The sequence below is a fragment of the Oncorhynchus gorbuscha genome, linkage group LG16, assembly GCF_021184085.1.
Source record: "Oncorhynchus gorbuscha isolate QuinsamMale2020 ecotype Even-year linkage group LG16, OgorEven_v1.0, whole genome shotgun sequence".
Lineage (NCBI taxonomy): Eukaryota > Metazoa > Chordata > Actinopteri > Salmoniformes > Salmonidae > Oncorhynchus > Oncorhynchus gorbuscha.
This window is the reverse complement of record NC_060188.1, coordinates 8915653-8942456: the sequence shown is the minus strand read 5'-3', so window position 1 is coordinate 8942456 and position 26804 is coordinate 8915653. Positions and strand designations below refer to the sequence as shown.

The window sequence follows — 26804 nt, the reverse complement described above, 5'->3', positions numbered from 1 at the left end:
TATTCTCAGTGTACATACAGTAACCAATCTTTTCAGATAAGATCTACATCAGATGATAGGGGTCAATTTATGTTTTAGCATTTGAGTGATCATGCCATAAAACACATTCGATTCGAACTGAATTGAAATCGGTTAGTGGAAGAATCAGAGCTTGAAGCTCCTACCCTGCAATCAGTCAGTCTTATGTGTCAACAAACAGGGAGTCAAAGACAAATAGGAGGGGAGAACAAAACTTTTTGTTTGAGAAAAGAGAGAAACCAGAGGAAAGACACCAGATACACATACATGGATAAACTCAGAGAGAGGACAGAGAGAGAGAGAGAGGTGAGGGAGAGGGGGAGACATACACTGTACAAAAACATATTGAGATTCAGTCAAAATGACTAATATAGCCAAGTCAACAACATTTGTTGAGTTGCAATCTTCTTAAACTTATGAAATCAAGTTGAATCGGCTAACCATGAAGTCAAATTAACTGAAGCAACATAACTGCTGTGTTGACAAAAAAAGTTCAGATGACTAATTAATCAAATTGTCTGAACTTATGAAATCCAGTTGAATCAGCAAAGAAACTTGTGTTTAACTGACTTAGAAATTCACAAGCATGTTAGGAGATGACATGAGGAGAGAGAGGCAGAGATGGAGACAGACAGAGAAAGAGAGAAATGGTTATCGTGAGTGAGTGAATCAGTGAGTGAGAGAGAAAAAAGGGGGAGAGATGGGGAAGACAGGGTACATACACTGAGGTTATTTCCACGCTGCCTCCCTTTCCTTCGCTGCTGTGTGAGCACAGAGAAGACACACACACCACAGCCATGGATACAGCACAGGTAGGGCACACACAGACACACAGAAGAGGACAGAGGGACAGGGAAGGAGAGAGGGATGGATACGCAAATAAATAGTGAAGGGAGAGGTGAAGAAGGTAAGGGGAGGGGGTGAAAATCAGATAATGGGGGAGGCATGAGCAGAGAGCGAGGGAGAAATGGAGAGGGGGATAAATATGGGTGGGGATAACCCAAAAAGAAAGGGAGGTGAGAGGGAGGAGAGGAGAGAGAGAGAGAGAGAGAGAGAGAGAGAGAGAGAGAGAGAGAGAGAGAGAGAGAGAGAGAACCCGGTTAGACACAAAAGCAGCAGTGAGGGGAGAAACAACACTTACCACAGTAGCGCACAGACACTGGAGGGCCAGAGACAGTGTTATAGACAGGGTCACCATGGCAACAACACTACCATCTAAACCACAGCAACAACACACCATGCTACTAGGGCAAAAACAACAGTACAGTGAAGTATAGTGTAAAGGCACAACTTACGACACACAAGAGTACGAAAGAAGACTGGACCACACACACACACACACACACACACACACACACACACACACACACACACACACACACACACACACACACACACACACACACACACACACACACACACACACACACACACACACACACACACACACACACACACACATATATATATAGCAGCAGCATTTGTTTCAAGATAGCAGTATCCTATTTACTATATCTTTTTTAGTTTGAGCATGACAGTACACTACTAGACCACCTGATCAATACCTTCTCAAAGAAATATTGACCCCAAAATGACACTAGATCATTGGTAGTTGGGCATGATTTCAAATTCAAACCTGGTTGAAACAAAACCCCATATTTCAAGTCACCTTAATAGCAAAACCATTAGAGAAGAGGGAAAGAAAGAATGATTTAGATAGTTCTTATCTTCTAATAATAATAATAAATGCCATTTAGCAGACGCTTTTATCCAAAGCGACTTACAGTCATGTGTGCATTTATTCTACGTATGGGTGGTCCCGGGAATCGAACCCACTACCCTGGCGTTACAAGCGCCATGTTCTACCAATTGAGCTACAGAAGGAACACTTCTGACAGCAGTGGTAGTTATGAGGGCAGAAGAATGTACGTGTGTGTGTGTGTGTGTGTGTGTGTGTGTGTGTGTGTGTGTGTGTGTGTGTGTGTGTGTGTGTGTGTGTGTGTGTGTGTGTGTGTGTGTGTGTGTGTGTGTGTGTGTGTGTGTGTGTGTGGCAGCGGAAGTAGGGACAGAGTACTCTATGACAAAATGAGTGGTGGATCTCCAAAGCACAAGAAATTCAATCTGGTGGGGACAGATAAAACATGCACAAGTTGTATGATGCCCCGAAGACAACCCAAGAAGTTGCTTTCTCTGTCCCCTAAGAAGTGCAGATGGATCCACTCTCATAAAGGACCAAACTACGATAGTCCAGAGGTGAAGCCCTCTTAAACCAGCCCAGTTGACTACTCAGACCTGGAGGAGCTCACAACACTGCCCAACATCCAGAGCCTTGATCTCCCACCCACCTTTTCTGAGGTCTGCACCACCACCAGGTCACTGAAGAATAACTAAACTCCTGGACCTGACTCCATCCCTAAAACTGGGGGGTATCTCTGTACCAGAGCAGTTTGCATGTTCCTCTCTGAGATATGGAGACAAGAGCACATCCCGATCAAAGTGGGGCAAATCCATCTGCGGAAACAGCAGGGACGTATCATTCCTTCCAGTTGCTGTCAAAGTCCTGGTGAAGGTCTTCCACCACAGAATCACGACACCATCACTGAAGATCTGCTACCGGAGTCCCAGTGCAGCTTCAGAAAGAACAGAAGCATGGTGGGCATGATCTTCAGTCCACACCAACTGCAGGAAAAGTTCAGTGAACAGACACAAGACCTGTTCATGGCCTTTCAGGATCTCTGCAAAGCCTTTGACGCAGTACACCGTGAACTCCTTTGGAAGGTCCTCCTGCAGTATGGCTGCACTGGGGCATGTGTGAACGTCCTGCATCAGATCCATGAGAAGATGGTGGCCAGAGTAAGAATTAGCCGTCAGGAGTCTGAACCCTTTTAGAATTGGTACTGGTATGAGGCAAGGGTGTGTGCTTGCGCCGGTCCTATTCAATCTCTTCTTCCTGTGTCACAGCAGTCCTGCACAAGGACATGGAAACAGAGAGTGGGGTGACCCTGGACTTCAGATTGGACGGAAAATTCTTCAACATTAGGAAGCTCCAAGCTGCCACGAAGCTCAAAGCTTAACAAGTACCTGAGCTCCAGTTTGCGGATGAGTGCACTCTTGTGGCACATACCCCAGAAGCTCTACAAGCCACACTCAGAGCAGCTGTAAGAGCATACAGCCTAATGGGGCTGTCTTTTAACATCCCAAGAACAGAGGTCCTATGTCAGTGGTCATCTGATCCTCCGCCTGAAACACCTCCATTCTCCATCTCAGACTCCTCACTTCCAATTATATCACATTTTAAATATCTTGGAAGCATCCCCTCGACCAGGATATCCAGAATCAGGTCAAACAGACTTTGTCATCTTTTGGACTGCTAAGGAAGAAGGTTTTTGACAAGAGCAACCTGCACCTCCACACCAAAGTTGCAGTCTACCAGGCAGTGTGTGTATCTACACTCCTTTATGGATGTGAAACATGTACAGTCTACAGCCGACACTTGAAACAACCGGAGTCCTTTCACATAGAAGGCCTTCAACACACTTTGAAAGTGACCTGGCAGGACCTTGTTCCGCACTCAGAGATCCTACAGAAAACCAGCTCCATGAGTATTGAAGCATCCATCACACACCACCAGCTTAGATGGCACGGCGATGCCATCCGGACGCCAGAGGACCGCCTGCCGCAAAGTACGCTGTACGGACAGCTACAACTGGGCCGTCGCTCTTCAGGTGGGCAGAGAAAATGTCTAAAGGACCCAACCTAAGACATCACTATAGAAGTGTGGGGTAAACTCTGCCTCCCTCCAGACTGCTGCGGAACGCTCCACCTGGCGTGGCCTCTGCCCTGGAGTGCAGTTGACCGAGGAAAAAAGGACTGAACGTAGACCATGACTTCACCGGCCTCAACAGGACAGGCCTTTGTGTGCTCTGTCTGTGGCAACAGTGTGCATCCCGCATCAGATTATACAGTCATCAGTGAACCCACAAGCGTTAGTGGAAGTCATCATCGGATACGATGGACTACCTTAAACAAAGAGTGTGTGTGTGACAATATAGCAGAGATGACTTGGTACTGGATGAGAAGGGACAACCACAGTAACACACCTCCATGCAGTAGGGGATGAGTGTAGAGGAGGAGAAGAGGAGAGGAGAGGGGAGGAAGAGTGGGGTGTTGGGGTGTTTGGTACGGTAGTCTGTAAGACTTACCTGTAAGTCTGTCTGGCAAACATCCTATGGGCGATATTTCAACAGCATAGAAAGGGGAGCTATCGTCAAAATGCATGATATCACGTCAAGCATTTATAAAAACAAATATGCTTGAAAGTGTCATGTGTCCATTTTCAGCAATGTTTATAGTATTTTGTTATGCACTGTGTTGGATTATAAATAGTCTGTCTCTAGTCTTTGTGTGTCTCGAGTCATGTAGCTTATCGTGGAGATTGAGTCAAGGAGATGGAAAACTAGAGGGAGCGAGAGGGAGGGAGGAGAGGAAATGAGGGGTGCTCACTTGGTTGTCGCCTGGAAGGCGTGGCATGGAAGCGGCCCTTCCGTGGCCTTCCATTGGCTGAAAGTGCTCGGTATCCGAGTAACCGTCACGCCCCATCTCTCTCATCTCTACCGTCTGCAAAATAGAGTGAGAGCAGGCGTGACTGTGATGAAGGAATATGACGGGGACAATGGTGTGTTTGTCATCCTTTATCCCACATGAGTGTGGGTGAATGTCATGTGCACAGCACAGGAGGTTGGTGGGACCTTAATTGGGGAGGACGGGCTCGTGTTAATGGTTGGATTGGAATTAATAGAATAGTATCAAATACATCAAACACATGGTTTCCATGTGTTTGATGATATTCCATTTGCTCCGTTCCAGCTATTGTTATGAGCCATCTTCCCCTCAGCAGCTTCCTGTGGTGTACAGTAGCATGTCGTGTAGTGTGGGAGAGACTGGGAAATGGGGACGGGGGAAGGTTTAAGACTAGGTTTAGATCTAGTGCGAGGGGCTACGGCTGTGGTCTAGGAGCTAGGACTTGGATCAAGAGCAGGAACTGCTGAGGCTGAGGCATGGGGCTTCGGTGCAGGGTGCTTCGGTGCAAAGGGCTTCGGTACGGGGGGCTTCGGTGCAAGGGGCTTCGGTGCAGGTGGCTTCGATGCAGTAGGATTCGGTGCAGGTGGCGTCGGTGCAGGGGCTTCGGTGCAGGGGGCTTCAGTACAGGGGGCTTCGGCACGGGGGCTTCGGTGCAGTGGGATTCGATGCAATGGGATTCGGTGCAGGGGGCTTCGGTGCAAGGGGCTTCGATGCAGTGGGATTCGATGCAATGGGATTCGATGCAGGGGGCTTCGGTGCAAGGGGCTTCGGTGCCGGTGGCTTCGATGCAGTGGGATTCGATGTAGGGGCTTCGGTGCGGGGGGCTTCGGTGCAGGGGGCTTCGGTGCGGGGGCTTCGGTGCAGGGGGCTTCGGCACGGGGGGCTTCGGCACGGGGGGCTTTGGTGCAGGGGCTTTGGTGCAGGGGGCTTCGGTGCAGGGGGCTTCGGTGCAAGGGGCTTCGGTGCAGTGGGATTCGATGCAATGGGATTCGATGCAGGGGGCTTCGGTGCAAGGGGCTTCGGTGCAGGGGGGGATTCGGTGCAGGGGGGGCTTCGGTGCAGGGGGCTTCGGTACAAGGGGCTTCAGCACAGGGGGCTTGGGGGCTGAATGTTTGGGGGCTGAAGGCTTGGCCCGTGCTATCCGGTATCCCTGGGACACCCCTACCCCATTTAAGTTCAAATTTAAACTCTAAAATTCCAAGCTAACACATGGAATTGTTTTAAGATGGTCATACCATGGATCATTTAGCTTTTTGATTTAGGTATATATAAAGAAATATATACAGTACCAGTACAAAGTTCGGACACACCAACTCATTCCAAGTTTTTTTCTTTACTTTTACTATGTTCTACATTGTAGAATAATAGTGAAGACATCAAAACTATGCAATAACACATATGGAATCATGTAGTAGCCCAAAAAAGTGTTAATTAAGAAAATGTCAAGAACTTTGAAAGTTTCGTCAAGTGCAGTCGCAAAAACCATCAAGCGCTATAATGAAACTGGCTCTCATGAGGATCTCCACAGGAATGGAAACCCAGAGTTACCTCTGCTGCAGAGGAACATTTCATTAGAGTTACCATTCTCAGAAATTGCAACCCAAATAAATGCTTCACAAAGTTCAAGTAAGACACATATCTCAACATCAACTGTTCAGAGGAGACTGCGTGAATCAGGCCTTCAGGGTCGAATTGCTGCAAAGACACTACAACTAAAGGACACCAATAAGAAGTAGAGACTTGCTTGGGCCAAGAAACACGAGCAATGGACATTACAGCGGTGGAAATCTGTACTTTGGTCTGACGAGTCCAAATTGGAGATTTTTGGTCTTTGTGAGACACAGAGTAGGTGAACAGATGATCTTTGCATGTGTGGTTCCCTCCGTGAAGCATGGAGGAGGAGGTGTGATGTTGTGGGGTTGCTTTGCTGGTGATACTGTCTGTGATTTATTTAGAATTCAAGGCACACTTAACCAGTATGACTACCACAGCATTCTGCAGCGATCATTTGTTTTTCAACATGACAATGTCCCAAAACACACCTCCAGGCTGTGTAAGGGCTATTTGACCAATAATCAAATCAAATTTTATTTGTCACATACACATGGTTAGCAGATGTTAATGCGAGTGTAGCGAAATGCTTGTGCTTCTAGTTCCAACAATGCAGTAATAACCAAAAAGTAATCTAACTAACAATTCCAAAACTACTACCTTATAGACACAAGTGTAAGGGGATAAAGAATATGTACATAAAGATATATGAATGAGTGATGGTACAGAGCAGCATAGGCAAGATACAGTAGATGGTATCGAGTACAGTATATACATATGAGATGAGTATGTAAACAAAGTGGTATAGTTAAAGTGGCTAGTGATACATGTATTACATAAGGATGCAGTAGATGATATAGAGTACAGTATATACGTATGCATATGAGATGAATAATGTAGGGTATGTAACATTATATTAGGTAGCATTGTTTAAAGTGGCTAGTGATATATTTTACATCATTTCCCATCAATTCCCATTATTAAAGTGGCTGGAGTTGAGTCAGTGTCAGTGTGTTGGCAGCAGCCACTCAATGTTAGTGGTGGCTGTTTAACAGTCTGATGGCCTTGTGATAGAAGCTGTTTTTCAGTCTCTCGGTCCCAGCTTTGATGCACCTGTACTGACCTTGCCTTCTGGATGATAGCGGGGTGAACAGGCAGTGGCTCGGGTGGTTGTTGTCCTTGATGATCTTTATGGCCTTCCTGTAACATCGGGTGGTGTAGGTGTCCTGGAGGGCAGGTAGTTTGCCCCCGGTGATGCGTTGTGCAGACCTCACTACCCTCTGGAGAGCCTTACGGTTGTGGGCGGAGCAGTTGCCGTACCAGGCGGTGATACAGCCCGCCAGGATGCTCTCGATTGTGCATCTGTAGAAGTTTGTGAGTGCTTTTGGTGACAAGCTGAATTTCTTCAGCCTCCTGAGGTTGAAGAGGCGCTGCTGCGCCTTCTTCACGATGCTGTCTGTGTGAGTGGACCAATTCAGTTTGTCTGTGATGTGTATGCCGAGCAACTTAAAACTTGCTACCCTCTCCACTACTGTTCCATCGATGTGGATAGGGGGGTGTTCCCTCTGCTGTTTCCTGAAGTCCACAATCATCTCCTTAGTTTTGTTGACGTTGAGTGTGAGGTTATTTTCCTGACACCACACTCCGAGGGCCCTCATCTCCTCCCTGTAGGCCGTCTCGTCATTGTTGGTAATCAAGCCTACCACTGTTGTGTCGTCCGCAAACTTGATGATTGAGTTGGAGGCGTGCGTGGCCTCTCAGTCGTGGGTGAACAGGGAGTACAGGAGAGGGCTCAGAACGCACCCTTGTGGGGCACCAGTGTTGAGGATCAGCGGGGTGGAGATGTTGTTGCCTACCCTCACCACCTGGGGGCGGCCCATCAGGAAGTCCAGTACCCAGTTGCACAGGGCGGGGTCGAGACCCAGGGTCTCGAGCTTGATGACAAGCTTGGAGGGTACTAGTACTGAGAGTGATGGAGTGTTTCATCAGATGACTTGGCCTCCACAATCACCTGACCTCAAACCAATTGAGATGGTTTGGGATGGGTTGGACCGCAGAGTAAAAGAAAAGCAGCCAACAAGTGCTCAGCATATGTGGGAACTCCTTAAGACTGTTGGAAAATCATTCCTCATGAAGCTGGTTGAGAGAATGCCAAGGGTGTGCAAAGCTGTCATCAAGGCATGTGATGGCTACTTTAAATAATCTAAAATGTATTTTCATTGGTTTAACACTTTTCTGGTTACTACATTATTCCATATGTGCTATTTCATAGTTTTGATGTATAGTAAAAATAAAGAAAAACCCTTGAATGAGTAGGTGTGTCCAAACCGAACCTTTGATGGGCACTATATATATACAGTATATATATATATATTTATATTTACCCAAAAACATATGGGGGATTGGAACTGATGCATACAATTACATTGATGGAAGCTACAATCTATCTGGAATATTAAAGCTGATCTACACCCTAAAACAAATAAAAAATAACAATAATAAAAAAATGAACAGCTCTTGTGCTGACGTTGCTTCCAGAAGCCGTTTGGAACTTGATGCAACCGAGGACAGACGAGTTTTACGCGCTACACGCGTCCGCACTCGGCGGTCCCGTTCTGTGAGCTTATGTGGCCTACCACTTTGCGGCTGAGCCATAGTTGCTCCTAGACATTGCCACTTCACAATAACAGCCCTTACAGTCGACCTGAGCAGCTCTAGCAGGGAAGAAATCTGACGAACTGACTTGTTTGAAAGGTGGCATCCTATGACGGTGCCACGTTGAAAGCCACTGTGACACTGAGCTCTTCACTGAGCTCAGTGTCACTGAGCTCTTCAGTAAGGCCATTCTACTGCCAATGTTTGTCTATGGAGATTGCATGGCTGTGTGCTTGATTTTATACACCTGTCAGCAACGGGTTTGGCTGAAACAGCCGAATCCACTAATTTGAAGAGGTGTTCACATACTTTTGTATATATATAGCATACTTCAATTCCTTTTTTAAACCTGTACTGGGTTACTTTCAGACAAGTCCAGTGACACTTGTGGGTGTCGTAAAGCAAAACGGAGAACACCATCATTTGGACACTACACCATCGTGAGAAGACCGATTTTTGGGATGTCTCCTGGTCTGACAAACAGTGCTGTAGTTCTGCCACTTTCCACCGCAAATGCAGAAGGCCGACATGGTCGACATGGCATATCCAGTGGATTGAGACGCAGCCAATACAACAAAAACAGACGGATTTAGATTTTGATAATATTATGTTATTTAGGGCTTGGGGGATGAGGGTGTGGGGGCTGAGGGCTTGGGGGCTGAGGGCTTGGGGGATGTGGGCCTGGGGGCTGAGGAGGATAGATGGGTATGGGATGTGAATGGTGGGAGGGTTTAAGCAGGCATAGCCAATCAGGGCAGGTTATAGGGAAACCATCATGTTCACATTTTCCCAATAACTCTAACTCTAACTCCTGGGCCCTTCATGTAGATCTGAAAGGATTAGTAATGACTCAAAGCCATTAGATGAATGTGCTGTATTGCTTACACCTATAGACCTTTCAGATCTGTCTAAGTGCCTATAGGGGAGAGGAGCTGTAGGGACCATATGGAATTGGACAATAGGCAGGAATAAAACAGAGCCAGCAGTGACTCTGTGTACGATTCAACAATGATGACCCTAAATACCCTGTAAGGAAAGAGCACCAGGACACCAGCTCTATATGAACCAGTCCAATGAAATGATGTGGATGTTCAGACAACATGAAACATGAATAGCATGAAAGAAAATCACTATTTCATGTTTACTGGGAACCATTTATTAGTGTGTTCTTGTGTGCAATGACATACTGTACATGTTACATGCACATACTGTATTGATCTGTATTTGTGCGTATGCATGTGCGTGTATATGCACTTCTGAGTTATGTCTGTTGTCCAGGGATTCTTCTTGAGGCTGGTGTGTGTGTATGTGTGTGTGTGTGTGTGTGTGTGTGAGTGTGTGAGTGTGCGCGCACCTGTGTGTATGTGTTACCTGCGAGTTATGCCTGCTGTCCAGGCCATCCTCAGAGTGCTGTCCCTCAGGACTCCAGCTGCCTACTCTCTGGGACATCTCCTGAGCCCGCACTGTCACCCACGACTGGCTCTCTGGAACCCCCCCCTCCACCGGTCTACAACACACAGACAGTCAGACAGACCCCTTGCACACACACACTCACGCCCCATCCGTCCACCGGTCTACAACACACACACACAGTCAGACCCAGGACATATATACACACGGATAGGCAAACACGGACACATGCATGCATACACACACAAACCAGGCTCCATATACATCACCTTCATCAGACCCTTGCATTCAGCGCTTGTATGAGGCTAACTGAATGCACTCATCCCCACAAACCCATACACCAGCCTTTCTGAACACACTACACACACACAGGTCCTCTACACACAAGGCGTGTCTGCCCAGCGTGTCGTCCTGCTCCTCCTTCTCGTGGATGACACTCCACCTGTGGAGCCACTACCCATCCTCCCTCTGGCTGCAGAGAAAGAGGGAGAGAGAAAACAGAGAGAGAGGGAGAGGACAGAGAGAGACCCAGAGAGAGAGTTGGGGGGGTCTACTCACAGGGTGTTGACGGGGTCTGCCGGCTGGGTAGGAGGGAGGCAGAGAGGCCCATCCTGGATGGGGGAGGGCGGCTCCACGCGCTGAAACAGTAATGTCGTTCGATTCTGTGTGAGATACAACATGGCCGCCGGCTTTAAGGTAGACATACACGAAATGGGGAAGGTGGAGAAGAAAGTGAGTTCAGAGCAGGTCACAGCATCCAGGGAGGAGGGAGGGTTTCAGTCAGCAGGGGCTGACTGAGCCAGAGCGCATTCTGGGAGGGGAGTTGGAGTCCTGCTGTAAATGTGAGAATGGAAGGCTCATGCCAATGAATCATCTACTTCCAGGTCATCATGAATGAAGGGCATTAACCAGAGCCATAGCCACTGTATATGACCTACAGTATACAGTACCTAGCTATGGATTTGGAAGTCTTCTGTTGGATGCTACAAAGAGGTCTGGATTTGTCTGGCATTAATTAAGGTCTTTGTCTACAGTATTTTTTATCTGATCAGACAATTTGCATGTTGCTCATAGGAACACATCTCAAATGACACACTATTTCTGATTTTCACCTAGGCTTTGATTCAAAAGAAGTGCACTATAACATCAAAAGGGTGCCATTCAATACACAACCCAGGAAGACAGGAGGAGAGGATGAGAAAAGGAAAGAATAGAGGTAGAAGTCCATGCGAGTGAATATATCGAGAGAGAAAGGGGACACAAAGAGGGACAGAGGAAGGATGAAAAAGAGAGAGGAAGACGAGGACTGGGAGTAGACCTGTTGGAAAAAGGGTTCCAAAGGGTTCTTTGGATGTCCCCATCGGAAAACACTTTTTGGTTCCAGGAAGAACCGTTTTGGGTCCCAGGCAGAACCCTTTGTAGAAGGGGTTTACATAGAACCCAAAGGGGTTCTACCTGGAACCAAAAGGGTTACATCTGGAACCAAAAAGGGTTCATCAAATGGTTATCCTATGGGGACAGCTTAAGAACTCTTTTAGGTTCTGGATAGCACCTGATTTTCTCAGTGTAGGTGAAAATAACCACATATAGTGTCATTCAGTTATTACACATCCACTTAAAACTGACAAACTGCTACTTTTATGTCCGTAAGATATCTGGGCAAAATGTTGTTGGGCAGCATTTGGTTTCCAGCTGTGGGCCATAAACCGTGCCGGCAGTGGGCCACTCCTGGGCCTGTATATACTTGCTAGCTGGAACGGATTATCAATGGTAAGTAGCTGTTTTGGTTTAAGGATTTCACGAGCCATGGAGGGTCAAGTTTAAAGTGGATGGATCACGAAGGTTCCAGGTCATACAAGGAAATAGCACACAAACAATATTTGTCCAATCGTCATTTCTAAACACTTGGAACAGTTCTTGTCCGAACCTGAACCGTTCGAAGCAAAGGTATTCCCATTCTCCAGGTCCCACCCCTAGTCTCACATCATGATGCACATGCTTATCTATGGCAACAAGCTCTACCTGGAATCATGCAGGGAAGAAACGCTCATCACTGGGATGGATGCTACCCTTCACTATGTCTCTCCTTATCTAACACTATGGTAATAATACTGTCTGAGATGGTGCAAGGGGGAGGGAAGTCCACTCCTCTGCTCCTGTCCTTCTTTAAGCAAGTAGCAGCAGGGGTGGGGGTTGGGAAGGAGGGGAAGAGAGGTGGGGGTGCAAGGGGGAGGGAAGTCCACTCCTCCTGTCCTTCTGTAAGCAAGTAGCAGCAGGGGTGTGGGGGTTGGGAAGGAGGGGAAGAGAGGTGGGGGTGCAGGGGTGGGGGTGGGAAGGAGGGGAAGAGAGGTGGGAAAGGGGAGTAGCAGCAGGGGTGGGGGGAAGTCCTCTGCTCCTGTCCTTCTTTAAGCAAGTAGCAGCAGGGGTGGGGGTTGGGAAGGAGGGGAAGAGAGGTGGGGGTGCAAGGGGGAGGGGCAGCTCAGTAAGAGGAGGTGTAGAGAGGGGTACAGGGGGAGGGGAGCGGATGTGTAGGGGTAAAGGGTGGCAGAGCAGAGCAGACATTGGCTAGTGAGCAGGATGGGCGACGATTGGATGAGGATGTTGCAGTGACACCATCAATTATCGTCATCAGGCTGTGACATGTCATGTGAGCATGCTGAAGAGTCTGAAAAGTTTGATAACATAACATTCGTTGCCCAAGAAACTCCAGTGTGTGAGTGTTTGTCCTCTGTACATGTTTGTGGTCACGGGTAAGTACACCTTGGGAGCATTAGAGTAAAAGCACGAGGACCAGCTGGGTGGTATGGTTGTGGTTGTGAATGAAGACCAAGGATATGACATGGCCACGGTCAAATGGTCAATGACTTGACTCTAAGTATGGGGCGACCAACTCTGGAGTCTTCTCAGCTTGTCTTATGAGTCTTCCATTGTAGTTTGACAAGTGATAGAGGGTGGTTTCTACAGTTGGTTAGATGGTATCCTTCTTAGATAGCTCCATCATGTTCCTGAGGTGTTCCTGTGACTTGTCCAATCAAACTATCCCCTGACTCATACTGTAGGTCCCATCCAACCAACTCTTCAAAACGCATGTACGTATATCTATACACATGGCTAAGGCAGACTTGAGGTCAGTTTTTAAAGCTCAGACAGAGCCAGACTCTCTCAACTAACTCCTAGATCTTTCAATATCCTGCCTCTCTCACACCCTTCACATCATGTGTCAGAGAAAAAGAGGATCACTGTTTAAACTTTGAATTTAGTGACTAACCCTTCAAGGCCAACCTCTTCCTTGTGCTATCCTACAAGGAAGGAATGCCAGATGGCAGAAATGAAGTCATGAGGAATTGACATGGCTGAGAGTTGTGTATAGAGAGTGGTAGCAGGAGGCCATAGCAGAGCAGGGAAAGTGGCATGCTTAGAGTGCAGTGAGAGAGGAGAAGTAGGAGGAGAGGAGGAGTAGGACTCTGTCTGTAAAATAGGAAACCGTGTATGTGTGTGCGTGAGAAATACAAATAAAACAAAATAAAAACATCTCCGTAATTTAAAACGTCATCTTTTACTTTACACTTAAAATGTTTCTGTAAGTGTGTTACAAATACTGCTACAATTTGAACGTTTTATCATCAGTGGCTTCACATGTGACTACATAAACACAAGATCCATTGTATTGGTGGTATATGCATTCTCTCTGTCAACAGGGAATAGGGGGCTACAGTGCAATGCTACAGTCCAGGGTGTAGGGCAACAGTCCAAGGCCAGGGTGTGGCTAAAAGGCTTGGGAAGACAAGCATCATCATCATCACCAGCAGTGGATTCACAGCCAGGGAAAGGGAGGATAAAGAGGAACAGGCTTAGGTGACGAATGTACATTAACGTTGTACAGTCTTCGCCATCCGGAGCTGTGACAAAGAAACCCAGCCCAAACCAATTCAAAGATGATTGAGAGGGTTCTCTATAGCAAGAAAAGTGCCTCTTCTTTAGAAATAATTGTGATTCAGAATTATATAATTGTGCTTGAAATATAAATCTGCTGGTTTTCTGTACAGATGCTCTAGCAATAATATAATATCATGTAAAAATGTAATATAACATGGACCAGTGACATACTTTGTCCATCAGAGGGCCTCACAGAGTTTTATACCGACTAACTGAAGAGAGAGTTAGGAAGGAAGGGAGGATGGAAGAACACAGAAAGGCAAGAATAGAGTGGGTAAACCCAATGGCAGTGGTCCTCTAACCTTTGTCCTCTAACCTTTGACCTCTAACCTTTAGCCAGGTGAGGTCAATGATAACAAGTGACCTTACAATAACGTAGTAAGTAAACGCTATAGTAAGACTGTGGGTGGGCGTGGTTATGGGTTGTCACAGCTCTGCTTTGACCCCTGTACTAGCGGCACAGCAGTCTGACTCTGCCCTCAGTCGGTCTGACTCTGCCCTCAGTCGGTCTGACTCTGCCCTCAGTCGGTCTGACTCTGCCCTCAGTCGGTCTGACTCTGCCCTCAGTCGGTCTGACTCTGCCCTCAGTCGGTCTGACTCTGCCCTCAGTCGGTCTGACTCTGCCCTCAGTCGGTCTGACTCTGCCCTCAGTCGGGTCTGCCCTCAGTCGGTCTGCCCTCAGTCGGTCTGACTCTGCCCTCAGTCAGTCTGACTCTGCCCTCAGTCAGTCTGACTCTGCCCTCAGTCAGTCTGACTCTGCCCTCAGTCAGTCTGACTCTGCCCTCAGTCAGTCTGACTCTGCCCTCAGTCAGTCTGACTCTGCCCTCAGTCAGTCTGCGTGGTCTGAAGGTTTGGGGATGGTTCCTAGGGACAGTAGTTGTACCTGCTCCGCCTCTAGCCGCGCCTGAGAGCGCTTGGCCTTGCTCTGCCTGTAGTACTCCATGATCATCATGGCAGCGTAGATCTTCCCCACCGTCAGGTCTGTTGCTGCTGAGAGAGGGACAAGTTACCCTGCACGATTAGACCACTACGTATGGGACCCTGAGCGAGAGGGATGGGAGTAGAGGGGACGAGGCACGCACACAGAGAGAGAGACACACACTCACACAGACAAATACACACATATACACGAACACAGAGCTGATAGTCTTTTCACAAACAGACTCGGACTAAAAAATGATCATGTGTCACATTTTCTCTTTCTCTGGTTAACTGTAGTCTGTCTTTCTTTACATCTTTTCTAGACATATCTGTTTTTCTACTGACTGATGGTCTTCAATCAGAAGACAAGACTCAAGACCACTTCATTGTGTAGATGGGGGACCTGGTAGAGGACTGGACAGTACCAACAGAACTGCTGGGGCTGTTTTGATGCTGTTTTGATATTCTGAGGCAGGAACGATGGTTCCCCCTCTACTTCTCAATAGAAGGTGGACATGTTGTACTAAGTTCAATTTGGACCTTGTACTTTGTTATCTCCAAACACATAAACAAAACAGAGCTTCAGAAAAGAAAAAAGTGCAATAACAGTCTTTGAAAGAGAGTCATTTCCAGGTTTCTACAGCAGATCACATCTTCACAATAAAAGGGCCTAAAGTCCAGTTCAAAAAAGTGTGTTCACAAGCATTGTGCTATTGGCCATTTCTGCACACCGTTCACCAGCATTATGCTATTGGCCATTTCTGCACAACGTTCACCAGCATGCTTTGCCACACAATTGATTTAAATTTGGTTTGAACGTTATTAGCAGGGCACAGAAGCCTGTGCATTTTGGTCAAATGTGGTACAATTAGCAATCTGGTGAGTAGCTATAACACACCTGACCCAGATGCCTTTACCTATACTGTAAATCATGCTTCCTTTCATATAAAATACATCTACATAGCAACTAGTGCTTTGGCACTTGTGCATTCCTTCTACTCCTGTATGTATTTCTCCAAATTGTTCTGACCTAAAGTAGTACTGTATGAACTAAACCCCTGGAGTGTTTCTGACCTACTGTAGTACTGTATGAACTAAACCCCTGGAGTGTTCTGACCTACTGTAGTACTGTATGAACTAAACCCCTGGAGTGTTCTGACCTACTGTAGTACTGTATGAACTAAACCCCTGGAGTGTTCTGACCTACTGTAGTACTGCATGAACTAAACCCCTGGAGTGTTCTGACCTAAAGTAGTACTGTATGAACTAAACCCCTGGAGTGTTCTGACCTACTGTAGTACTGTATGAACTAAACCCCTGGAGTGTTCTGACCTACTGTAGTACTGTATGAACTAAACCCCTGGAGTGTTCTGACCTAAAGTAGTACTGTAGGAACTAAATCCCTGGAGTGTTCTGACCTACTGTAGTACTGTATAAACTAAACCCCTGGAGTGTTCTGACCTACTGTAGTACTGTATAAACTAAACCCCTGGAGTGTTCTGACCTACAGTAGTACCGTATGAACTAAATCCCTGGAGTGTTCTGACCTACAGTAGTACCGTATGAACTAAACCCCTGGAGTGTTCTGACCTACAGTAGTACTGTATGAACTAAACCCCTGGAGTGTTCTGACCTACAGTAGTACTGTATGAACTAAACCCCTGGAGTGTTCTGACCTACAGTAGTACTGTATAAACTAAACCCCTGGAGTGTTCTGACCTACAGTAGTACTGTATAAACTAAACCCCTGGAGTGTTCTGACCTACAGTAGTACTATATGAACTAAACCCCTGGAGTGTTCTGACCTACAGTAGTACTGTATGAACTAAACCCCTGGAGTGTTCTGACCTACTGTAGTACGGTATAAACTAAACCCCTGGAGTATTCTGACCTACAGTAGTATTGTATAAACTAAACCCCTGGAGTGTTCGGACCTACAGTAGTACTGTATGAACTAAACCCCTGGAGTGTTCTGATCTACAGTAGTACTGTATAAACTAAACCCCTGGAGTGTTCTGACCTACAGTAGTACTGTATGAACTAAACCCCTGGAGTGTTCTGACCTACTGTAGTACTGTATAAACTAAACCCCTGGAGTGTTCTGACCTACTGTAGTACTGTATAAACTAAACCCCTGGAGTGTTCTGACCTACAGTAGTACTGTATGAACTAAACCCCTGGAGTGTTCTGACCTACTGTAGTACTGTATAAACTAAACCCCTGGAGTGTTCTGACCTACAGTAGTACTGTATGAACTAAATCCCTGGAGTGTTCTGACCTACAGTAGTACTGTATGAACTAAATCCCTGGAGTGTTCTGACCTACAGTAGTACTGTATGAACTAAACCCCTGGAGTGTTCTGACCTACAGTAGTACTGTATGAACTAAACCCCTGGAGTGTTCTGCCCTACAGTAGTACTGTATGAAATAAACCCCTGGAGTGTTCTGACCTACAGTAGTACTGTATGAACTAAACCCCTGGAGTGTTCTGACCTACAGTAGTGCTGTATGAACTAAACCCCTGGAGTGTTCTGACCTACAGTAGTACTGTATAAACTAAACCCCTGGAGTGTTCTGACCTACTGTAGTACTGTATGAACTAAACCCCTGGAGTGAAAAGACTACTATAGAGAGTTGGTCTATAGAGGGGCACCCCCTGATCTCAGGCACAGAGCTGGGCAGACAGCCTGCTGGTATTGGATCTGGTGGAGGCGAGATGTTGGGCCTGGAATCAGTGGAATGGGCTGTTGGAAGTATTGCATTGGGACTTCAGGATGAGGCCTGCTGTGTACAGTTGTTAGATATGGGTGCAAGAAAAGAGGTCTATATGGGTGTGTGGGGACTGGGGCTGGGGGATGGGGTACATGGCCTGCTGTAGGGAAATGGGGCTATGGCTGGTGGAGGTGTATGGAGGCTGGAGATGGAGATCCCAAATTAGGTGTGTCGTCTTCGAGGATTGGACTGGTGGGAATCATGGGATCCTGTGTGCGTGTGTTGGTATGTGTCTATGTGTACATAATAAGTGTGTGTGTGTAGGGGGCTGTGCCTGCTGTATCAGAGGGTGCAGCAGTGAAGGAGACTGGTTGAGAGAAGCTGTCCTCAGGTGGCATGAAGAAGTAGACAGACACTGGCATCACGTCGCGGTCCAAACACACTGCAACTTACACTTATGTGGCGTGACTAAGAGGTCCAGGGTCTTCTGGGAGAGATTGGGCCAAATCGCCATCATCTCTTTCCTCAGCTCTGCATCCATCTGGTGTTTGTCCACACCTCCTACACAAACACAATAACACACACACACACACAAGCAGGCACACAAGCAGGCACACACATACCAGTGTATACACACATATAATAGCAACACACACAGATAAACACAAACATTCACATCAATACAAATACACAGCAGAGCCATAGAGGTGTAAGAATTGACGCACAGACATGAAAACACACACAAGCACACAGACACAAGAGAATGTGTTTGTTAATAGAGGTGAGCTTTGACTCCCAGTCTAAATGTATAGTGTGGATGAGCCATGTAACACAGAGACATGGGCATTAAATGTCTGGCCATCTTCACTTTAATTGGGCCAACCAAATAAAGTGAGACTCAATTACATTGAAACTATGATTGTTATTTCACATAAGAACTCTACAAAGTCTACCAAATGAGAACTGTAGCCTATTTGAAACCCTATTACACTGACAGTATGGCTGGTAGTACACATTACATTCTATTGGTTAATAAGAACCATACAAACTCTATAGAAAAAGAGCTGTACTTAGGACACCGTGGGAGAAGCAGAGGGACCGATGTAGGTCTCAGGGACAGCAGGGTACACACGATACACAACCACCTTACAGTAGCAGACTGCTCTGCTCTGTTCTAGGGAAGACAGGAAACAGGGGGAAAGAGATGGTGAAAAAGGCAAGCAGGAAAGAGGTGTTCCAAACCTTCAGTACCCTTGGCGATCTTGATGTCCAGGGCCGTGCGGATCAGGGCCATCAGGGTGGAGTTGAAGTGGACTGAGTTGTCGTCGGCGACCGGGAGGTCCATCCGCAGCAGCCTCTGTTGGAAAGAGACAATCGGGGGAAGGTGGGTGAGTAAAAAGGGCCCGCCCCCCAGGAAGTGGAGGTATAGGTGTGCTCTGAACCTCCAGGTGAGGAGAGAGGGAAAGGGGGTTGGGGTGAGGGGGAAGGGGAGGAAAGGGAGCTCTGTCATTTTTTTGTAGCGGGTTCTGTACGTCTGTCTGTCAACTATACAATGTGTCATTGTCACTACACCAGTTATGGCAGCTGTTTGGCAGCTGAGTTGTTGTTAGGTACCAAAAAGATGTTAACATGGCGGTGGTAAATGATACCTTTATTTCTTTACAGCCTGTGAGAGCCAAAGGGTTAAAAAGGTTAACATTACTATGAGTTGGTTGCTCTTATGGATGTTAACTTGTTCATGTCTGTAGACAGATATTAATTTATTTTACCTTTATTTAACTAGGCAAGTCAGTTAAGAACAAATTCTTATTTTCAATGACAGCAGGTTATCTGCCTGTTCAGAGGCAGAATGACAGATTTGAACCTTGTCAGCTCGGGGGTTTGAACTTGCAACCTTCCGGTTACTAGTCCAACGCTCTAACCACTAGGCTACCCTGCCACCCCAATGACAGTCGTTGTTGTGTTACTTAGGAGGATCTCACAGGTTCAGTAGTGTCACAGCATTATTTATTCCTTCTCTGATAGAGGGTGTAAGATGAAGTTAGACTCTGATCCAATGTCAGCTTTGTGTGTTTTCCCCTTGAATGGTTTAGTTCAGGATTATGGGATATTAATCTGATTCTAGATCAGTAAGAGCAGACAGCTGGCTGCCACTAACAGAGCTCCCCGTAGCGGATTGGAGATTCACAGAGTTCAACAGAGACCAGGCTATAAAGCGATAAACCAAAAGTGAGGGACAGGGGGGTGGGAACGTCATCATTTTCATTTATCCTTTATCCACCTTCTGGTCTTGTCAATATAAGAGAAAAGGGGACGAGCCAACACACACACATGCACAGACAACACACACAGACAACGTGACGTTAGAGTGTGTGAGACAGGCTCGCAGTAACCGTTGTCACGGCGACATCCCAGACATGCAGCAAGACCATGCCAAGCACTCTCCTACCCCAAAACCCTGTGACACATACCCCATCCTCCCCTGTCCCCCCCATGCAACATGCGGTGCACACACATAATGCTTCACAGGACAAGCAGCGGCACGGCCGTACACAGAAAGCATCCTCTGTGTGGGTTAATAACACAATAATGTTTATCGGTTTGGGTTTAGTAGTGGTTACTGGCAGTAGGATATGACATCATTGAAACTACATGTGCTACATCTATAAGAGATACTAGATAAAGAGCTGTTGTTGTCATACAGAGACAATAAAGCTGTAAAGCTCTATTCAAATCCTCTGATCTCTCAATGAATAATGGGTGCAGGGCCTGACAGAGTTAATAGGTGAGCGTGAGAACAGAATTCAGCCGATCAAGAATTTTTTTAAAAGGTAAGATGGGCTGAGGTTCTAGGTTAGGCTGCCTTAGGCCTGAGGAGGGCTATACAATAAGTGTTAGGGGGTGGGGAAAAATACAGTACGTCTCGGTATCAGAAAATAATTGAAAAGAGAGAGGGGGGGTTGGTTGTGAGTGGCATTTTAGAGACCGTTTTCAAAGCAAAAAAAGGGAGAAGTTGGAGGATGAGAAGAGGTTGGAGGATAAGAGAGAGAAAAGACACCAGAGATATAAACAACGAGTGATAATAAAAAGAGGTTGAAAGTGATAGAATAAAAGAAAGATCTACCACCACACAAGCTGGTCGAGTCTGTAACACAGCATCCTGCCTGAAGACTACTGTCTGTCTGTCTCTACAGAACAGAGGAGGGTGGGGGTGAGAATTTAACACTACACACATTATTCTGTGGGTCAGAGGTGAAGGTCAAGTGTGAGGGTTTTGACCTCTCTCATTGGGCCAGTAGGTAGTGATGGTGGGTGGGGGATAGGGGACAGGTGAAGGGCAAGAAGGGGGGCCGGGTTTTTTTTATGTCAAACTAAGGTCATCACCTAGAGATGACACTTTACACAGGGAAAGGGGAGAGAGGTATTTTCAAAGACTGGACTGCTATGGTTACCCCCAGACACAGTAGATGGGGGTGGTGGGGGATGAAAGGTTACAGGTCAAAGTCTGAAGGAGGGGTTATATTACAGGGGACACTTCAGGAGGGAGGCTGTTAGGACTGAGGGACAAAATGGAGGGAGGAGAAGAAGGGAGAGAAAAGAGAGGATAAAGCAGAGAGGTGGGGCAGGGAGAGGAGAGATGAGCTGATAGGAATGAATGAACAGAGGACAGAAAGGCAGAGAGATGCAGATATGCAGAGAGAGAGAGAGAGGCAGGGAGAGGAGAGATGAGCTGATAGGAATGAATGAACAGAGGACAGAAAGGCAGAGAGATGCAGATATGCAGAGAGAGAGAGATGGAGAGAGAGAGGCAGGGAGAAATATAAGGAGAAATAGAAAGATAGAGAAATGGCAAAGTGAAGAATAGAAAGAGAGAGAGAGATGCGAGAGAGAGAGAGAGAGGCAGGGAGAAATATAAGGAGAAATAGAAAGATAGAGAAATGGCAAAGTGAAGAATAGAAAGAGAGAGAGAGATGGGAGAGAGAGAGAGAGAGGCAGGGAGAAATATAAGGAGAAATAGAAAGATAGAGAAATGGCAAAGTGAAGAATAGAAAGAGAGAGAGAGATGCGGAGAGAGGGATGCTAGAGATCGAGGTAGAGGTAAGGATTAGCAGAGATGCAGGTAGGGAGAGCAGCTGGGAGCATAAGGAGGGTTTGAGGGACAGTAAGTTCTGGCAGTAGAGAGATCTTCTGTGCCTACAGGCTGTTCTGCTGGCTGCCCCTGAGGCTCACAGCGATCTGCCTACGAAGGGACATGTGTGTGTCATAAGGGTGTCAAAATGTGTCGTATGGGTGTCATAATGTGTTGTAAGGTTTATAATAGGGGGTATGAGGTTATATTAGAGCAGTGGTCAATACCATCCCTGGTCTGAGAGAGAGGGTGTGTAGGACAGGTTTCTGTCCTTGATTCTGTTGGTCAGCTAAACAGCAAGACCTTGATTAGTTGAATCAGAGAACTGTTAGTTCTCCAGGACCAGGGTTGGTGACAACCAAATGAGTTGGGTATATGAGTGTGTGTTAGAATATCTGAAGGATTTCACAGGTATATAAGGGTATTTAACGGGCATGAGTGTGAGCCGGTGTGTGTGTGACTGTGTATGACAGTGTGTGAGAGAGGTAATGGTAGTGCCCGTGTGGTGGTGGGGGTGAAGAGGCAGGCATGAGTGTGAGCCGGTGTGTGTGTGACTGTGTATGACAGTGTGTGAGAGAGGTAATGGTAGTGCCCGTGTGGTGGTGGGGGTGAAGGGGCAGGCATGCGAGTGGCGGGTTAGGAGGAGGGGAGGAGACAGCATGTGAAGAGGAGGGGACTGGAAACAGAGTAGAACTGCATTGACAGAAGAACGGGGACGGGTGGAACAGATTCACTTGCAGATTTTACTACAGGGCCGAAGAGATTCTACTACGAAAAAGAGGCTAGACGTTATTCTGTGGCAATGATAACAGTTAACTGGTTAGCAAACTACACAACCAACTAGATAGACAACAAACTATATTCAGCTCTCTGTCCTCAACCCAGAAAATACATCCTGATTTGTATATGTTGGACTACTGTACAAGTAAAGACAGAGACCTGCTCCTCTGTGTGTGTGTGTGTGTGTGTGTGTGTGTGTGTGTGTGTGTGTGTGTGTGTGTGTGTGTGTGTGTGTGTGTGTGTGTGTGTGTGTGTGTGTGTGTGTGTGTGTGTGTGTGTGTGTGTGTGTGTGTGTGTGTGTGTGTGTGTGTGTGTGTGTGTGTGTGTGTGTGTGTGTGTGTGTGTGTTTGCAGTAGCGCCATCCACAGGACGGAGAGACTCAGAGGACAGAAGTCGTACGGACCTTCCAAGCCCGGCTGCACACGCATACTGGTGTGTGTATGTATGTGTTTTTGTCTGTGCATGTGTGTTTAGCTGTGTGCATACACTATTTTGCCAGCTTGGCCAAACATTTATATATATTTTTGTATAAATAGAGGTCTTTAATATTTTTCCAATAGTATACATTAGAGGTCACTCTAATGTACAGTCTAATGTACAGTCTAATGTACACACCTGTTTAGAGTCAAAGCTCCTATAGTTACCACAGCTGATTTGATGTATTCTATTCCACTATGCACTCTACTCAGATTCTTGTAAAGCTTTGACTGGCAAAAACAACGTGTGGGTGTTTGTGTTTGATAATACGTGTGTTTAAAGGTGTGTGTGTGTTTCCGTCTGTATACACGGTGCAAAAGAGCTGAGAAGTTCCCTCCATTCCCCCCTTCCTGTGGATAAACCTGTCTGACCTTTGTCCCTTGACCCTAACCCCCCCGCCCCTACCCTCCATCCCTCCTCCCCATTCCCCACAACGACATCAGCGCTCCCCTCCATCAAATAACAAAAGAGAAGAAAATGGAGATAAAGCAAAATATCAGAAACAAAATGTATAGAGAAGAAGAATACACCAACACTACGGATACACAGTAAAGCGGAGGAAGAGGCACTAAGCCCCCTGATTCTAGGGGGTCCTGACCTTGTAGGCCACCCGCGCCGGGCACCTGTTCCCCAGGCCTAGCGGAGGGCTCATATGCCTGAGCATGTCATACATATCCCTGCAACTGATCCTGCCACTGCATGTCAGCGCAGCACAGTCACCGCCCCCCACAGCCACAGCCAGAACAGCCACAGCCAACCACAGCCAACCAGAGAGAGCAGAGAATAAGAGAAGAGAGTAGGGGTGGGAGAAGGGTAGAGAGAGAAGGAGAAGAGGGAGGGAGAGAGAGCAAGAAAGAGCGAGGGAGAGAGAGGGGGGGGGAAAGAGAGTGTGGGAAGAGAGAGAAGAGGGGGACAAAGATAGAAAGAGAGATAGAGAATGAGAGCGAAAGAGAAACCAAAGCAAGTAGAGAGGAGAAAAAAGAAACAAAAACAAAGTTATTTGGCTGGTTTGAGAGCGAGAGACGCAGTGAGGCTGTCTAGAACTGGTCTGAGCTGGCGGGGTGAGGCTGTCTAGAACTGGTCTGAGCGGGCGGGGTGGGGGGGTAGAACTGGTCTGAGCGGGCGGGGGTGTATATCTTGTAGAAGATAAGAGGGGGTATAGGGAGGAGGAGGAGCGGAGTAGAGTAGCGTTGGAGACTTTTAGTAGAAGTAAAATATAGTTCTATGCAAGTGGGAAGGGAGGGATTGCATAGAAGAGCAGAGGACTTCAGAGGCAAACACTGAGCTCCACTGCTGGGACTGGGCAATACTATGATGAGGGTGGGGTGTCAATGCAGTTTCTGTCCTCCCCCCCCAAGAACAATGCAACTCTACAGATCCCACAGTGTGTCGAGCACCGCACCTAGCCGTGGTTCAACAGCAAGCAAAACAACACAAAGAACAATGACCAAAGGAGAACAATCTGAATTATTTTGTTTTCTTCACAATCAAACTCTTAAAAGTGTTTTATTTATTTTTCATTTCAGTGGTGCACAACGTCATGCGTCTGGGTGTCTGCATTGTCCTACACATTCTCCTTTCAGATCAGAATGCAAGTAGAAATGGGCAAAATAAAGTAGAAGAGAGAAAGTATAACAAAAATGAAATCCAATCAGATCAGATAAGCGACACTCATTCCATTCTTGGATGCTGTAGCAGGTGTGGTTGAGGATTTGTAGTGGAAGTCAAACCTTGCAGGCCACTCTATGGGGGCATTTCTTTCCTAAGCCAAGAGGCGGGTCGATAACTCGCAATAAACTGTACATATCCTTATAATGAATGCGACCGCTGCAAAAAGAACAGGAGGAGTTAGAACAAACGTAGAGGACAGATACGACAAGAGAGAACAATGGGAAGAAAGAAGAGCACAAGATTGACAAGAAACAAGATATCATAACAGCAAAATTACTGTACGGTGTACACACACATACTACACACACCACACACCACACACCACACACCACACACACAACACACACACACACCACACACACCACACACCACACACACACCACACACACATACTACACACACCACACACCACACACACACACACAACACACACACACACCACACACACACCACACACACACCACACACCACACACACACACCACACACACACATACTACACACACACCACACACACACCACACACACACACACACACACACACATTGTTGTTGCCCGTCACACATTTGAGCTGTAGTGCTTTTCTTCTGCAATGACACTGCAGTCTTTCCCTGTTCCTACCATTGTCTCAGCCTATCCCTTCTCTGTTTAACCACTTCCTGTCTATTATCGTTCCTGTTTTCCTAATGCAACCCATCCCAGTCTCTCTCAATTCCTCTTCCTAATACAACCCATCCCTGTTTCTCTCAATTCCTCTTCCTAATAGAACCCATCCTCGTCTCTCTCTCAATTCCTCTTCCTAATACAACCCATCCCCTGTCTCTCTCAATTCCTCTTCCTAATAGAACCCATCCTCGTCTCTCTCAATTCCTCTTCCTAATACAACCCATCCCCGTCTCTCTCTCTCAATTCCTCTTCCTAATACAACCCATCCCCTGTCTCTCTCAATTCCTCTTCCTAATAGAACCCATCCCCCATCTCTCTCTCAATTCCTCTTCCTAATACAACCCATCCCCCGTCTCTCTCTCAATTCCTCTTCCTAATAGAACCCATCCCCTGTCTCTCTCAATTCCTCTTCCTAATACAACCCATCCCCCGTCTCTCTCAATTCCTCTTCCTAATACAACCCATCCCCCGTCTCTCTCAATTCCTCTTCCTAATACAACCCATCCCCCGTCTCTCTCAATTCCTCTTCCTAATACAACCCATCCCCCGTCTCTCTCTCTCAATTCCTCTTCCTAATACAACCCATCCCCCGTCTCTCTCAATTCCTCTTCCTAATACAACCCATCCCCCGTCTCTCTCAATTCCTCTTCCTAATACAACCCATCCCCCGTCTCTCTCAATTCCTCTTCCTAATACAACCCATCCCCGTCTCTCTCAATTCCTCTTCCTAATACAACCCATCCCCCGTCTCTCTCAATTCCTCTTCCTAATACAACCCATCCCCTGTCTCTCTCAATTCCTCTTCCTAATACAACCCATCCCCCGTCTCTCTCAATTCCTCTTCCTAATACAACCCATCCCCCGTCTCTCTCTCAATTCCTCTTCCTAATACAACCCATCCCCTGTCTCTCTCAATTCCTCTTCCTAATAGAACCCATCCCCCGTCTCTCTCTCAATTCCTCTTCCTAATACAACCCATCCCTGTTTCTCTCAATTCCTCTTCCTAATAGAACCCATCCCCCATCTCTCTCTCAATTCCTCTTCCTAATACAACCCATCCCTGTCTCTCTCAATTCCTCTTCCTAATACAACCCATCCCCCGTCTCTCTCAATTCCTCTTCCTAATACAACCCATCCCCCGTCTCTCTCAATTCCTCTTCCTAATAGAACCCATCCCCTGTCTCTCTCAATTCCTCTTCCTAATACAACCCATCCCCTGTCTCTCTCAATTCCTCTTCCTAATAGAACCCATCCTCGTCTCTCTCAATTCCTCTTCCTAATACAACCCATCCCTGTCT

At 46.8% G+C, this 26804-nt stretch overlaps 1 protein-coding gene across 1 annotated transcript in view; it reads right to left on the bottom strand.

The window, feature by feature from the left end:
• Window positions 1-26804, bottom strand: part of LOC123998970 (voltage-dependent P/Q-type calcium channel subunit alpha-1A-like) — a 250420-nt gene that overhangs the window by 13549 nt on the left and 210067 nt on the right. The window contains exons 41-48 of the mRNA XM_046304259.1: window positions 24901-24997; window positions 19027-19141; window positions 18238-18345; window positions 15035-15138; window positions 10774-10877; window positions 10177-10312; window positions 4522-4635; window positions 4221-4244 (exon numbers count right to left, since the gene is read on the bottom strand). Of these exons, the coding sequence (XP_046160215.1) occupies window positions 4221-4244; window positions 4522-4635; window positions 10177-10312; window positions 10774-10877; window positions 15035-15138; window positions 18238-18345; window positions 19027-19141; window positions 24901-24997 (802 nt within the window). The remainder of the gene's footprint in view (window positions 1-4220; window positions 4245-4521; window positions 4636-10176; window positions 10313-10773; window positions 10878-15034; window positions 15139-18237; window positions 18346-19026; window positions 19142-24900; window positions 24998-26804) is intronic.